The sequence below is a fragment of the Boleophthalmus pectinirostris genome, unplaced genomic scaffold (genome assembly GCF_026225935.1).
Source record: "Boleophthalmus pectinirostris isolate CB_2022bp ecotype Guang Dong unplaced genomic scaffold, ASM2622593v1 HiC_scaffold_16, whole genome shotgun sequence".
NCBI classification, from domain to species: Eukaryota; Metazoa; Chordata; class Actinopteri; order Gobiiformes; family Gobiidae; genus Boleophthalmus; species Boleophthalmus pectinirostris.
The window spans coordinates 22356510-22369194 of NW_026571095.1; the positions used below are offsets into that span (position 1 = coordinate 22356510).

At 37.4% G+C, this 12685-nt stretch overlaps 1 protein-coding gene across 2 annotated transcripts in view; it reads left to right on the plus strand.

Annotated features, from left to right (window-relative positions):
• yes1 (YES proto-oncogene 1, Src family tyrosine kinase) overlaps positions 1-12685 on the plus strand; it is a 44450-nt gene that overhangs the window by 28100 nt on the left and 3665 nt on the right. For both annotated transcript variants that reach the window (XM_020929087.2, XM_055152179.1), the window contains exons 8-11: positions 2848-3027; positions 5144-5220; positions 6907-7060; positions 10089-10220. In XM_020929087.2, coding sequence (XP_020784746.2) covers positions 2848-3027; positions 5144-5220; positions 6907-7060; positions 10089-10220 — 543 coding nt within the window. The remainder of the gene's footprint in view (positions 1-2847; positions 3028-5143; positions 5221-6906; positions 7061-10088; positions 10221-12685) is intronic.

The window sequence follows — 12685 nt, forward strand, 5'->3', positions numbered from 1 at the left end:
ACAGGCTCTTTCATTAAGCTTGCAGCAAGCCCAGACCTGCCAGGGTATACCATGCAATCCCAGGAATCCTCTTTGCCTCTCCCCAAAACTGTTTGTTCATCATAGTTTTTCTTTCCAGTTTTTTTTTTTTTTTACTAACGACATCCCACTCTTTTCACGTCAGCAAGTTGTAATGCTTTTGATCTCCTGGTATCTAAAGTTGCATAGTTTGGAAAAAAAAACAGATGTTAAATGTCAAAAATTGCTTGCTGCATTTGTGAAGAGTGCGTCATAATGGGAGCACAGCACAGCACAGCACAGCACAGTACAGCAAAGTTTAAACCTTGATCCTGTCTCGAAATGTCATGCATGCAATGAATAATGTGTACTTTAAATTTTCCAAATTGGAATTCAAACCAGGGATTGTGTAGTTGAAGGTTACAGATTCTGTACATACACCTCCAAAGTTTAGTCAGTGCAAAAAAAAAAAAGTTACTAAATATTACTAACCCCTTGTGGCTGGAGATTGTATGTTTGGGTAACAATATAACAGTAATTTTGTAGCCTGATTCATCAGCCGGTTTCACTTGATGGACACTGTGTGATCTTGCTGCATTAGAATTTGTTCGCTCGACGGTAGGCGGGTACTTTTTATTTAACCAGTCACTGCTATTTGGTCATGACGTATGTAATGTGCTGCTAATGGGGTTAACTGGTATATTAAGCTTTTCCCAAATCCCGTAGGAAGAAGGGCAAAAATGTCTTTCCCCTTGATAAAATTCACCAAATATTCTCTTTGTTCCAGCTTTAAATCCTGGAATCCCTCTGGAATCGTTGCCAACACAGAATGTATGGCTCTTCGCTGATTGGCTGGTCCCCAAACTCGCACTTAAGGGTTTTTCCAAACAGTTTCGTGTATTCCGATTCCTGACCTGGTCGCTGGAGAGAAATTTAATTGAACGAAGGCACTATTTGGCACCAGCCTGGCTTGTAATTTTGGCCTATCAGTTAAATTTTTATTAAACTATATTGTAAATAAATTAAAAGTACATTATAAATCTAGTTTTGTTACTTTTCAATGAAAGATGGTTAGTGCCTAAGTTTACGTAATATTAACTTGAGTTCGGTATTTGAATATTTGCAATTTTAAGAGATTACATTAAACCTGAATCTTATATTGGTCAATTGCAAATTCTACGTCAGTATTAAAGAATAGACTCAATACTCCAATACCATTTCTGATAATACAATGATAATTTAAAACACTCATTATTTCGACAATAGAATGTGATTTTCGACATTAAATAATAGTGCTTTCTCATTGTGTAATCCCTCAGTTGTCCAGGTGATACAGCTGTTTGATTTTTAAATACTTATGACATTACCACAAGTGATTTTAGCCTGTCCTGTTATATTTGTTTTGATATTATGAAAAAAAAAGGCTTTATGCCGCACTATTTTCACACGTCTATCATTGGTTAAATATACATTTCCCTTGTATTATGCAGCTCTGGTACCTCTTATCTAACCTCTGTGGTTGCACTAGACTATACTAACTGTACAGCGCTTCTTCCTGTTTGTCTAAGGCAGTTTGTTCAGCACACAGTCATCTCTTTGACAGTGGTGCTGGATCTCCTGCCTCAGCATTTAGTATGTAAGCAGGTCGTGAGTAAGAGGCTTTGAACCAGGAAACCACTGATTATCTGAACTGTCAAGTGTTCTGCTGTTTTTTTCTTTCTTCACATCCTGTAAACGAAAGTCGAAATGTTTTTAATTGCACCGCTAAATGTTTGTGTCATTTTGTCAATATGAAACAAATTGCCTGGTTAATCCGATAAGAAAAGGGCAGCGGTGTTTCAAAGCGGGCAGCAAACTATTCACCACTAATAAATGTTTTGATTGTAGTTACGTAAAGAAACACAGAGTAACTTTTGTAGAGGAGAGTTTGCCACAAGGTTGGAACACTCCAGGCAAAGCTACAACATGTCCATGCAGACGGAGTATGGCATTAGACATTTCCGTCGCCATGCACACTCGTTGGTGATGCTGTGTGATTAAGTTCCAGGTCAGATCTGTGGAGGTATGAGCAATAAAAATAGCTGTCATAAAATAAATGCAACATCGATTAGTAAGGATGGGACAAGATCTCGTTCCACAACATCTCACGAGACAAAATTGCTACAAGATTGTGCACACGAGAAAAATTATTTTGTGAGATTTTCTTTCCATTTGTTCCATTTGGCTTGGACAAAGAAAAGTTAAGTGCTCGTGAGTTACATGTCCTTGAGAGCTGTAGTTTCAAAACACAGTGCTAAACCGACGAGTATTACATAAAATAAATAGAAATACTAGGATTTGTCTAATTATTCATTGCAAATCTTTTTAAAATCTCATCTTGTCTCATTCTCGTGGATCCAGTCTTATGCCTCGTCTTGTCTTGTGGGAATTGTGTCTCGTCCCACCTCTATAGATTAGTTTAATGCCATGCTGTGGAATATTCTAAGCAAAGCAATCACATCTAAATGGAGACAAACGGGTAACGTACATTCCACCAGAAAATTAGATGGTGTCCCTTTTTAAACCAGGTCCAGACAGTGATGCGAGTATAGTAATTACTTATTTAGAGCTAAATCAAGATTTGACCCGAATGAAACCAGATTCTGTTTTTACGAAAGCTTGACTTAACACAACCAGGACCAAATCAGATCTAAACCAGGACTGCTTAATGTCTAAAATACATTTTACAAAACAATGACAGAGCACAAATAAGAACAAGAATCCAGTTTTTGCTTCTCTAAATGAAACTTGTACCACGAGATTGTAAGTTGATTAAACAGTTTTCTTTTTTTCTTCTTCTTCTTTTTTTAGGCACATGGAACGGTACAACTAAAGTGGCCATCAAAACTCTGAAACCAGGAACCATGTCTCCAGAAGCTTTTCTACAAGAGGCCCAGATCATGAAGAAGCTCCGCCATGACAAACTAGTCCCTCTCTACGCTGTGGTGTCAGAAGAGCCTATTTACATCGTAACAGAGTTTATGGGCAAAGGTAAGAAAACGCGTATGAAGTGCCATAATTCTCTTCCCACAAACAATAAAAATATGATGTCTTATGAAAAAACACTCAGAACCCTGTAATTTAGAGTTGTGTTTGAACAGAATCCTATTACTCCAAATATAATCACAGTACTTGTCAGTTGTTGGATATTTTTCCCAAATAATTCAGCCCGGTTAAGTAGATTTTAATTAATTTATTATAATCTTTTGTAATAGAAAGTAGTAAGTGTCGAAACACCTATTTAAACGCACTGTGTAGGCAAGTTGTGACAGCAAAATACAAAGCAAGGTCAAGCTAGTTATTCAGAAAGAGTTTGTGGAGTTTAAGGATTTGAAAATCTGTGGTATTGCATTGTGTTGCAATATAATCAGATCTCAAGTCTCATGAGTCATTGGAGATTCTTTGTCTTGCCACTTCTCTAACCTGTCGAGCTTGTGAATTATCATCACCCGCATCTGATATGAAGTTTGTCTTTCATGTTTAATTAATTAGTAATAAGATACAACTTTTAAGCAGTCCAGCCAGTCTGTCAAAGAGCAGAATGTGCCACTGTAATCATAGTAGTCATGTGTATTGAATTACGCGCAAGTTTCATTCAATCTATTTTTAAAAAAATTGTATACATTTCGTAAACTTTTTAGAAGATATAAATGGTCTTTTGGTTTCAGATATATTGTTTAAAGTAAAATCTACACAACTTTTGAGAGATGCTCTATAGACTGCAACGAAAAAAACGTACATCAACATTTTTAACAGGACACAAATATAGAAAAGAAATGACTAAACCTCAACAACTAAAGTAAAATGATAGATTTATATTTTACCCCTGTAACTATGCCTAAAGCACATAGAACAATAAAAGCTTCTCACTATCTTGTTCACGTTTGCAAGGACTCTAGTTGGCCCTGAGCCAATCAATAAGAACCAAATAACATTGACAGTTTCACCTGAAGGCTGCTTCAACAAAATACTTTTATACACTGTGCTTTGAAATTGCCAAGTTATTTGTTGTAACTAGGGTTGGTTGATTTTGATTTTGTCTTCATGAAAACCAAATAAACCGACTTTGAACATTTAATTTCCTGAACATGAACAATCATTACTTTTAATCAGTACAATATAGAGATCGACTGATATGCATTTTTTCATGGACTATGGCCAATAAGATCTGACAATGTTTTTTATGTAGGGCAGATTATGATGATTTTCACCTGATTATGTAATTATAATATGCAACAAACTCACCCACAGCCCTATTTTTTACATAAACTTTTAAGAGACTTGTGTAGTCACGTTTCATACACTTATCTGTTCATAATAATGTGTTAAAACAAGCTTTGTGTGAACTCTTTAGACAACAGATCAGCCAAAACAAAATGGGCGTCTGTTGGAGATTTAAGGCAGATATGTTAAAAAGGGCAAATATCTCTAGTAAGAGTGTAACGATATCCAAGTCTCATGATAGATATGAACCTCACTGGACGATATTTATTGCGATATTGTGGGGAAGCTCACGATGTAACAATATCCAGATATCTCTGTACAATATTTTTAAAATATACATCTCACGGTACGATATTTATTGCAATATTTTGTGGAGGCTAAACAAAACTGTGAATATGCTACTTTTTCTTCTTAAAATGCCTTAAGACAAAACTTAACTAAGACTTAAAAGTGCTTAGAACTGTTATTTCTATTATCTATTATAGTCTACACTGAAATGGAGCAAAGGATCATGGTCTATTGTAGTTCTCTCTGTCTTTTTTTTTAGCAAAGAGACTTGTAATTCGATATATTATAAAAGTCCACAGTATTATTGTGAGAACTTTGACGATACGATATCACAATATTTTGGTTATTGTTACATCCCTAATCTTTAGTACAATTTCTTCTCCTAAAGTTTGCTGTAGATCTCTTAATTAACAAGACCCAATCAAATCATAGCAGCATAGAAATTACTGAATATGTAAATGTGGTTAATTGCACACAGTCATAAATCTAACTGTGTGCCATGTTCAGCTATTTCAGACAGTTTAAATTCCTTGGATGTTTTACTTTAAACACCAAAACTTTTTGAACATCGCCTGTCTTTTCCAACTTTCTGCAGGCAGTTTATTGGACTTTCTGAAGGAGGGTGACGGTAAATATCTGAAGCTGCCCCAGCTGGTGGATATGGCTGCTCAGGTAAGTTCAAATCTCCAAAGTTTATATCCAGTCTAAACAACATCTCCCTCTGCCCTTCACCTGTCTGCCCTCTTTTCAAACTAACATGAGCAATATACAGCCTCTTTCTCTACTTCCTGTGTGGGCGGGAGTCAGTCAAACGGTTCGCCCCCTTGGAAGACATCCTTTTGAGATTTGTTTCCATCTAGTGTCATATTATTTATTCTCCAACATGTAAACTCTAGCTTTGATTTTGTCCATCTTTCTTGCCCACCACTTACCGCCTGTAGCACTTAACCGTTTGTCATCGGAGGCCACTTTAAAAGACTCGTTGACTCAGCCCCTCTTTGTTGGAGTTTTGTGCTTCTTAATTTGCCTCTTCACGTTCCCTCTGGGATCCCCGTGACTTACCCGGTCGAGTGGAGACATGTTTAGACTTCAGACCTGAGTGAAAATGACACGCGCCTTTCAGGGAGACGTTTAAGGGAGGTGTAAGACTGTGCTAAAGATAAGCAGCTTTGTTCTCACATCGGAGATCCCGAGTGCTGCCGACTCCACTTCCTCTTCCTATTTATAAAAAATGTTATTATGTAAACTTATATCTTTTTAATGGTTAATTTTACTGTCCGTTCCCTTTTTGGCAATACTTAAGGTGCTGCATTGTGCAACTTTTCTGGTGGATGGTCCGTGAAATGCTTTTCTCCATGGAGATGTTATTGCTTCATCTGGAATGTTTCACTTTATGGTACTAAACTTTTCTATCTTTATGGAGACCAAACCAGACCAAGTTACAGGTCAGATCAGTGGAGAGGCACCTCCGCCCACAGTCACGTAGCAATAAAACCACCTGTAACTGAATAAACGTAAGGTAGAACTGTTCAATACTGCATTGTGGAACATAGAAACAAGTGACGGACCCCCAACCAAAAGTTACATAATGCACCTTTAAAGTGCATATGACCGATTTTTATGATTCTTTAATTTTAACTTAATTTAGTGGGATTATAACTCTTGCAAATATAAATTACAGTTTCACACAAATCAAGATGGAACTTAAGAAGAGCTGAAAAATGTGTTGAAAATGACAGGAAGTACAGTTTTTTAACATATTGACATCATGCTAGGGAGAAGTTATCCAAATGTTTACTTAAACACATGTTTTTGCTACTGTAATTTCAACAAAGTAAAGGTGTTTTCGAATATTTGTATTTGTCAAATAATAATTCCTGTGTACACAAGAGAAGTTTTTCTACATAACAGTTCCTTGTGTGACGCCACAATGTCCAACCAGGAAGTAAAATTGCAAACTGGGAAAATGAGTTTTTGTTTTTTATCATAAAGCGCCTATGACAGGTTAGACTCTTCATTTTATTAAAACACAATCAACATCATTATATTTAACTTCACAGAAACCTGCACTGTATGTGATCTTTCAAACAAAAGAATAAAGTGTTATTTTTTTGTGCAGTCTCTGTACTAAATGCAGGACATGCACTGGCATTTTAGCATTTTATTATTATTATTATTTAATTTATTTTATTTTTATTTTTGTCCCTGATTATCTCTAAATAAAAGTTTACCGCTCACATCTTTATTGGTAATGATACAGAAAAATATCATACAGTATAAAAGTGTGGCTTGTGTTGATTAATTACCATGTTAATGTAGTTTCGTTAACTCATCCCTCCTCTCCCTCCTCCCTGACAGATTGCAGACGGCATGGCGTTCATTGAGAGGATGAACTATATCCACAGAGACCTGAGAGCTGCCAACATCCTGGTGGCTGATAACCTGGTGTGTAAGATCGCAGACTTCGGTTTGGCTCGGCTCATCGAGGACAACGAGTACACGGCCAGACAAGGTGCGTAGGTGCTGCTGTCCACATTAAACTTCTATAAATAGGAAGGTAATATATTGGCTGCCCCTGTGGTTCTCAAAGCTTGTACCATGACGAAGTATTTTAAGAGTTTGACTTTTGCTGTGCAATCTTTCATTCACTTCCATATCTAATGCAGTTGTTTTATTACTTTGCTTATTTGTCTATTAAAGGTGCACTGTGTAACCTTTCTGGCCACTTTCTTTCACTTTCTGCTTTGAGAGTTTTGCCTGGAATGCTCCACAGTATAATAAGAAACATGTCTCTTTAGCAATGAAGTGAGCAGGTGTCCGGAGCATCTCTCCACAGCTCTGTAACTTCACCTTGCCCTGATGCAGATGGATAAATTCAGTGTCATACTGTGAAACATTTTTCACAAAGCAATGACATCTCTATGGAAAAAAGAAGTTCATCACCAGAAAAGCTACGCAATGAATATTCTTTTCTCCGTGTACAGTATTACATTCACTCGAATAAAGACTTAACTTGGTTAAGTATTTTTCACATTATTGGTAATTGCCAACTTCGTGTCCTGTTTGCAACAGTGAACAGATTAACAAACCCTCCAGTACTGCCACTAGAACTAATTTCCACATCTAAATGTAATGAGTTTGCAGTTTTCTTTAATGACAAGTTCAGGGCATCAAAAATGCCATCAATTCCACAACACAAATAACAAGCATGCAGCACAGAGACACTTTAGAGCTGAATCACTTTGCACCTGTAACTGACAAAACTGTTTTAGAGATCGTTACCAGTCTGAGTTCATCTACTTGCTGCCTGGACATGTTACCCACTAGATTTCTAAAGTCCGTTCAACAGTTTACTTTCACCACTCACTCACATAGTTAACATGTCACTTCAATCTGGAACATTCAAATGCGTTGAAAACTGCGGTCATTAAGCTCTTAAAGAAGAGCAGTCTTGATGCCACAGTACTGAACAATTTCCGACCCATCTCAAATCTGCCGTTTTTTTGGCAAAGTCCTTGAAAAAGCTGTTTACCAACAGCTTACGAACTTTCTCCAAATGAACAACTCCTTTGATGTTTTCCAGTCAGGTTTTAGAGCCCACCACAGCACTGAGACTGCTCTTATCAAGGTGACAAATGACATCCGCCTGAACACTGATGCAGGCAAAGTCTCAGTCTTGATCCTGTTAGATCTGAGTGCTGCTTTTGACACTGTCGATCATGGGATCCTCTTACAGAGACTAGAGGACTGGGTGGGCACTCTGGTACTGTACTAAACTGGTTCAAGTTATCTAGAAGACAGGAAGTATTTTGTTGAAATTGGAAACTGTGTCTCAGATGACATGGCCCTGACCTGTGGGGTGCCTCATCAATCCTGGCCCCCTGTTGTTCAATCTCTACATGCTGCCATTAGGCCAGTTAATAAGCAGCAATAACGTGTCGTACCACAATTATGCAATGACACTCAGATCTACGTCTCTCTGGCAGCAGGAGACTATGGACCAGTGGAGTCACTTGGTCACTGCATCCAACAATCAGTGTGTGGATGCAAAACAACTTTCTCCAGCTAAACTCTGACAAGACTGAAGTCATAGTGTTTGGTCACAGAAACAAAGGGACAGTGTCAGCAGTCACCTCCAGTCTCTCGCTCTAAAACCTTCAAATCAGGCAAGAAATTAGGGGTAATAATGGACTCAGACTTGAACTTTAACAGTCACATAAAATCAATAACATCTGCAGCCTTTTACCATCTAAAAAACATAGCAAAAATCAAAGGTTTACTGTCTAAATCAGACTTGGAGAACTTATCCATGCGTTTGTCTCCAGTATTAGATACTGTAATGGTCTGCTCACTGGTCTCTCCAAACAAGCTGTGAGACAGCTGCAGAACATCCAGAATGCTGCAGCTCGGGTCCTTACTCGAACTAGGAAGTACGAGCACATAAGTCCTGTGCTCAGGTCTCTGCACTGGCTTCCTGTGCCTCAGAGAATAGACTTTAAAGCAGCTCTGCTTGTGTACAAGTCTCTCCATGGCCGAGCACCAAAGTACATCTGTGACATGTTAGTGTCATATGAACATCTCGCACTCTGAGGACCTCAGGGACCGGCCTCCTGCTGGTGCCCAGAGTCAGAACTAAACAAGGGGAGTCAGCGTTTCAGGTTCATGCAGCTAAAACCTGGAACAGTCTTCCTGAACATGTGAGACAGGCCTCTTCTGTGACGCTGTTTAAATCCAGACTCAAAACATTTCTGTTTAACTGTGCATATAACTGAAAGGTTTTCATTCCGCACTCTTCTCTCCAATTTATGTCTCTCTTTTTTAATTTTAATCTTCATGATTATTTTATGATTTTAATGTATTTCTTATTCTGTAAAGCACTTTGAATTACTTTGTGTACGAATTGTGCTATACAAATAAACTTGCCTTGCCTTGCCTTACAGCCCATTTATGTAATCATCTAATTAACCCAATGTTGTGTTTTGCACCTTGCCATTAGTCGGGAGGTTATTTTTGCGACTGAGACCGCTCTTAAATTACTTTTGGTGATTAACTCTGAAATAAGAAATCATTTTTTTCTCAAAAGGGGTGTCCTTGATCAGTAATGACTCACACAGGTACAAGCAATTACAGGAAATGGAATCTGGATGAGAGGGGCCTCATCCCACATTCAAACAATTTGCATGAATTGTAATTTTAACAACAAATTAAAATACAAAATCACAGAGGGCTGCACAGAATAATGAATTGAATTACATATTAAGTTGCGTCTTTGGGGTATATGGTTTTGCATATCAGTTTGGCATACTGTAGCTACTTCTACTAGCTGTTAATTTATATTATATTGAACAATAGCAGGTAAAAAAAAATACTTAACTTGTTTATCTCTTACTTACTTCCTTTCATTCACCTAAGTTTGGAACAAATGCAAATACTGACTTGGGCTTCATTTCTTTAACAGTGTTTGGTTCTTTTATAGTGAAATAACTTCACTAATATTACGCGACAATGAACAATCACTTAAAATTATGTATTTTTTTCAGGAGCTAAATTTCCCATCAAGTGGACGGCCCCTGAAGCAGCTCTGTACGGACGCTTCACCATCAAATCAGACGTGTGGTCATTTGGGATACTACTGACTGAGCTGGTGACCAAGGGCAGAGTACCATACCCAGGTAAATACTCACACTTTAATCTGAGTTAACTTTAACCTTAATCTCAATAAAACACACTGACCAAAGCAAGATATCATCAACTAGTGAGTCATTTTGAGATGTGAAAAGAATGGCATTATTTCCGTAGTAGGATGTCCACTGAAAATAACAAAATCTGAACAAACGCTTTGAAATTCTGAATTTTTTAGTCTTCTCTGAAATGTTAATGCTCATGGACATGTTTTGAATTGAGCACTCTGAACAGAATTTTACTTTTTAAACAGAAATCACAAATATAATCGCAATACATGTTAGAAAAATAGCAAGTGGATTTTTTTTACATGCAATCCTGGTATGAGCTGTTTTGTTCTCATTGTTTCTCATGACTGATTGCGCTTGTAATATGTGGGTATAGTCTGAGAATGTACAACTAACGGCAGTAAACATATAAGGAAAAAACTTTAGTCCCTTCTAAAAACCAGCTGGGATCTAACAATAACAAATTCCTATTCCTCAGTCGAACTCTTTGCACTTTTAGTCTGGTCCAAGTATATTTTCCTCTCACACGTGCAGTTTAAAATAGCTGATATGAGTCAAAGCAGATGCGTAATTTCCCTGCCCATGGGAACTGATGCATCCTTCTGAAGTGGTTTACTGCTGTTCGTCTGCTGCCCCCTTCTGGTCACATGTGGTACCTCAGCACATCTGATGTTGACGGTGGCACTGACTACAGAGCGTACCATATGGCAGTCTAAACCAGAGCGTCTTGCAGTGGGCCATCTGGCTGTTGTGCCCCCCTGGTTTTAGTGCTCCTCCTTTTGGTATAATTAATTCACCCCAGTGCCCCAAATTGTGTGGGTGGGCCCTATTTTTTCTACAATCTTCTGACTCATGCTTTATTTGAGGCTCTTGTACTGCTGTGTTTGTCTTTTTATGGCCAGTCCTGAAAAAGTATCTCCCAAAAGGGTCTAACAATCATTCGAAGAGTCATTAAGTTAATTGTTTTTTAACATTTTAAGCATGAAAAAAGAATGCATTTGTGTTTAGAATGTCTAGAAATGTGCTATAGACTCCCAATCGATCAATATGTAGGACTCTTGGGAAAGAGATTATTAATCTCTGTGAGGTTCTCTTGGTAAAATAGAAGTTAAATAAAATTAAATAAAAAATATCAATACATAATCATTATTGGTAATAAACTGATACCAAGATGCAAATCATTACTATAACTAGTAGGGGTGTAACAATAACCAAAATACCGTGATATCATATCATCAAAGTTCTCACAATAATATCATGGACCATCACAATATATCGAATTACAAGTCTTTTTGCTTAAATTAAGAGTTATGGTGCAGCAATAGCTAAAAACAGAGAGAACTACATAGACCATGATCCTTGGCTCCATTTCAGTGCAGACTACATGAAGAAATAACAGTTTTAAGCATTTTTATGTCTTAGTTCTTTGGTTGGGTGGTCTTGTCGAGGCATTTTAAGAGGTAAAAGTAATATAGTAACAGTTTTCTTAGCTTCCACAAAATAGCGCAATAAATATCGTACCGTGAGATGTATATCGTGAAAATATCGTACTGAGAGATTTGGATATTGTTACATCCCTAATCATGAGCCTCCCCACCATATTGTGAGCTTTCCCACGATTTCGCAATAAGTATCATACTGTGAGGTTCATACCGTGATGATATCGTATTGAGAGACTTTGATATCGTTGCACCCTTAATAACTAGTATTGAAAATAGATGTCCATTTAAAGGTGCACTGTAACTTTTCTGGTAGGGGGTCCACCGGTTGCTTGACTCCATGTTGTTTTTTCCTGAAATGTTCTACAATACGGCATTTAATTTAACTATCCCCATGGAGACAAGCAACCCACATTACCAGGCTAAGCTGCAGGTCAGATTTGTGGAGAAGTGAACCTACTCACTGGAATAATTCACAATTTTACAGTACAGTTTTTGAGAAATAAAAGCACCTGTAATTAAATAAATACAAGATTTAGTATTTCACCACCATGAAGACAAGCAGATGGTAGACCCTCCACCAGGAAAATTACACAGTGCACCTTTTAAAATTTTATTTGAATCAATACTAAAATCATATAAACGGGACAAAATTTGAATGTTATGTTGGTTAGTTTGTATTCTATATTACGTTTTTTGGAGTATTGCAACTTTTCTATACAAGCTGTTACAACAAAGTTTGTCAGACATATGCTCATCGCCCAAAATTACATTGACCAATCATATTTAGGCATATTTTATTCTTGGAGATTGGCATTTAGTATACTCTACCTATATCTGTATTTTGGGCCTGTGCTAAAAGCAGGCCTCCCAAGTGAAATAATGCGTCATTTGGTTTATTTTAGAGGAGTTATACATAGATTTCTTTCTATACACAGCAGATGCATATGACAGTGCTGCTATTACGGCTCCGTTTGACACTCGCGAGTCTCAAATCACACCATAGCT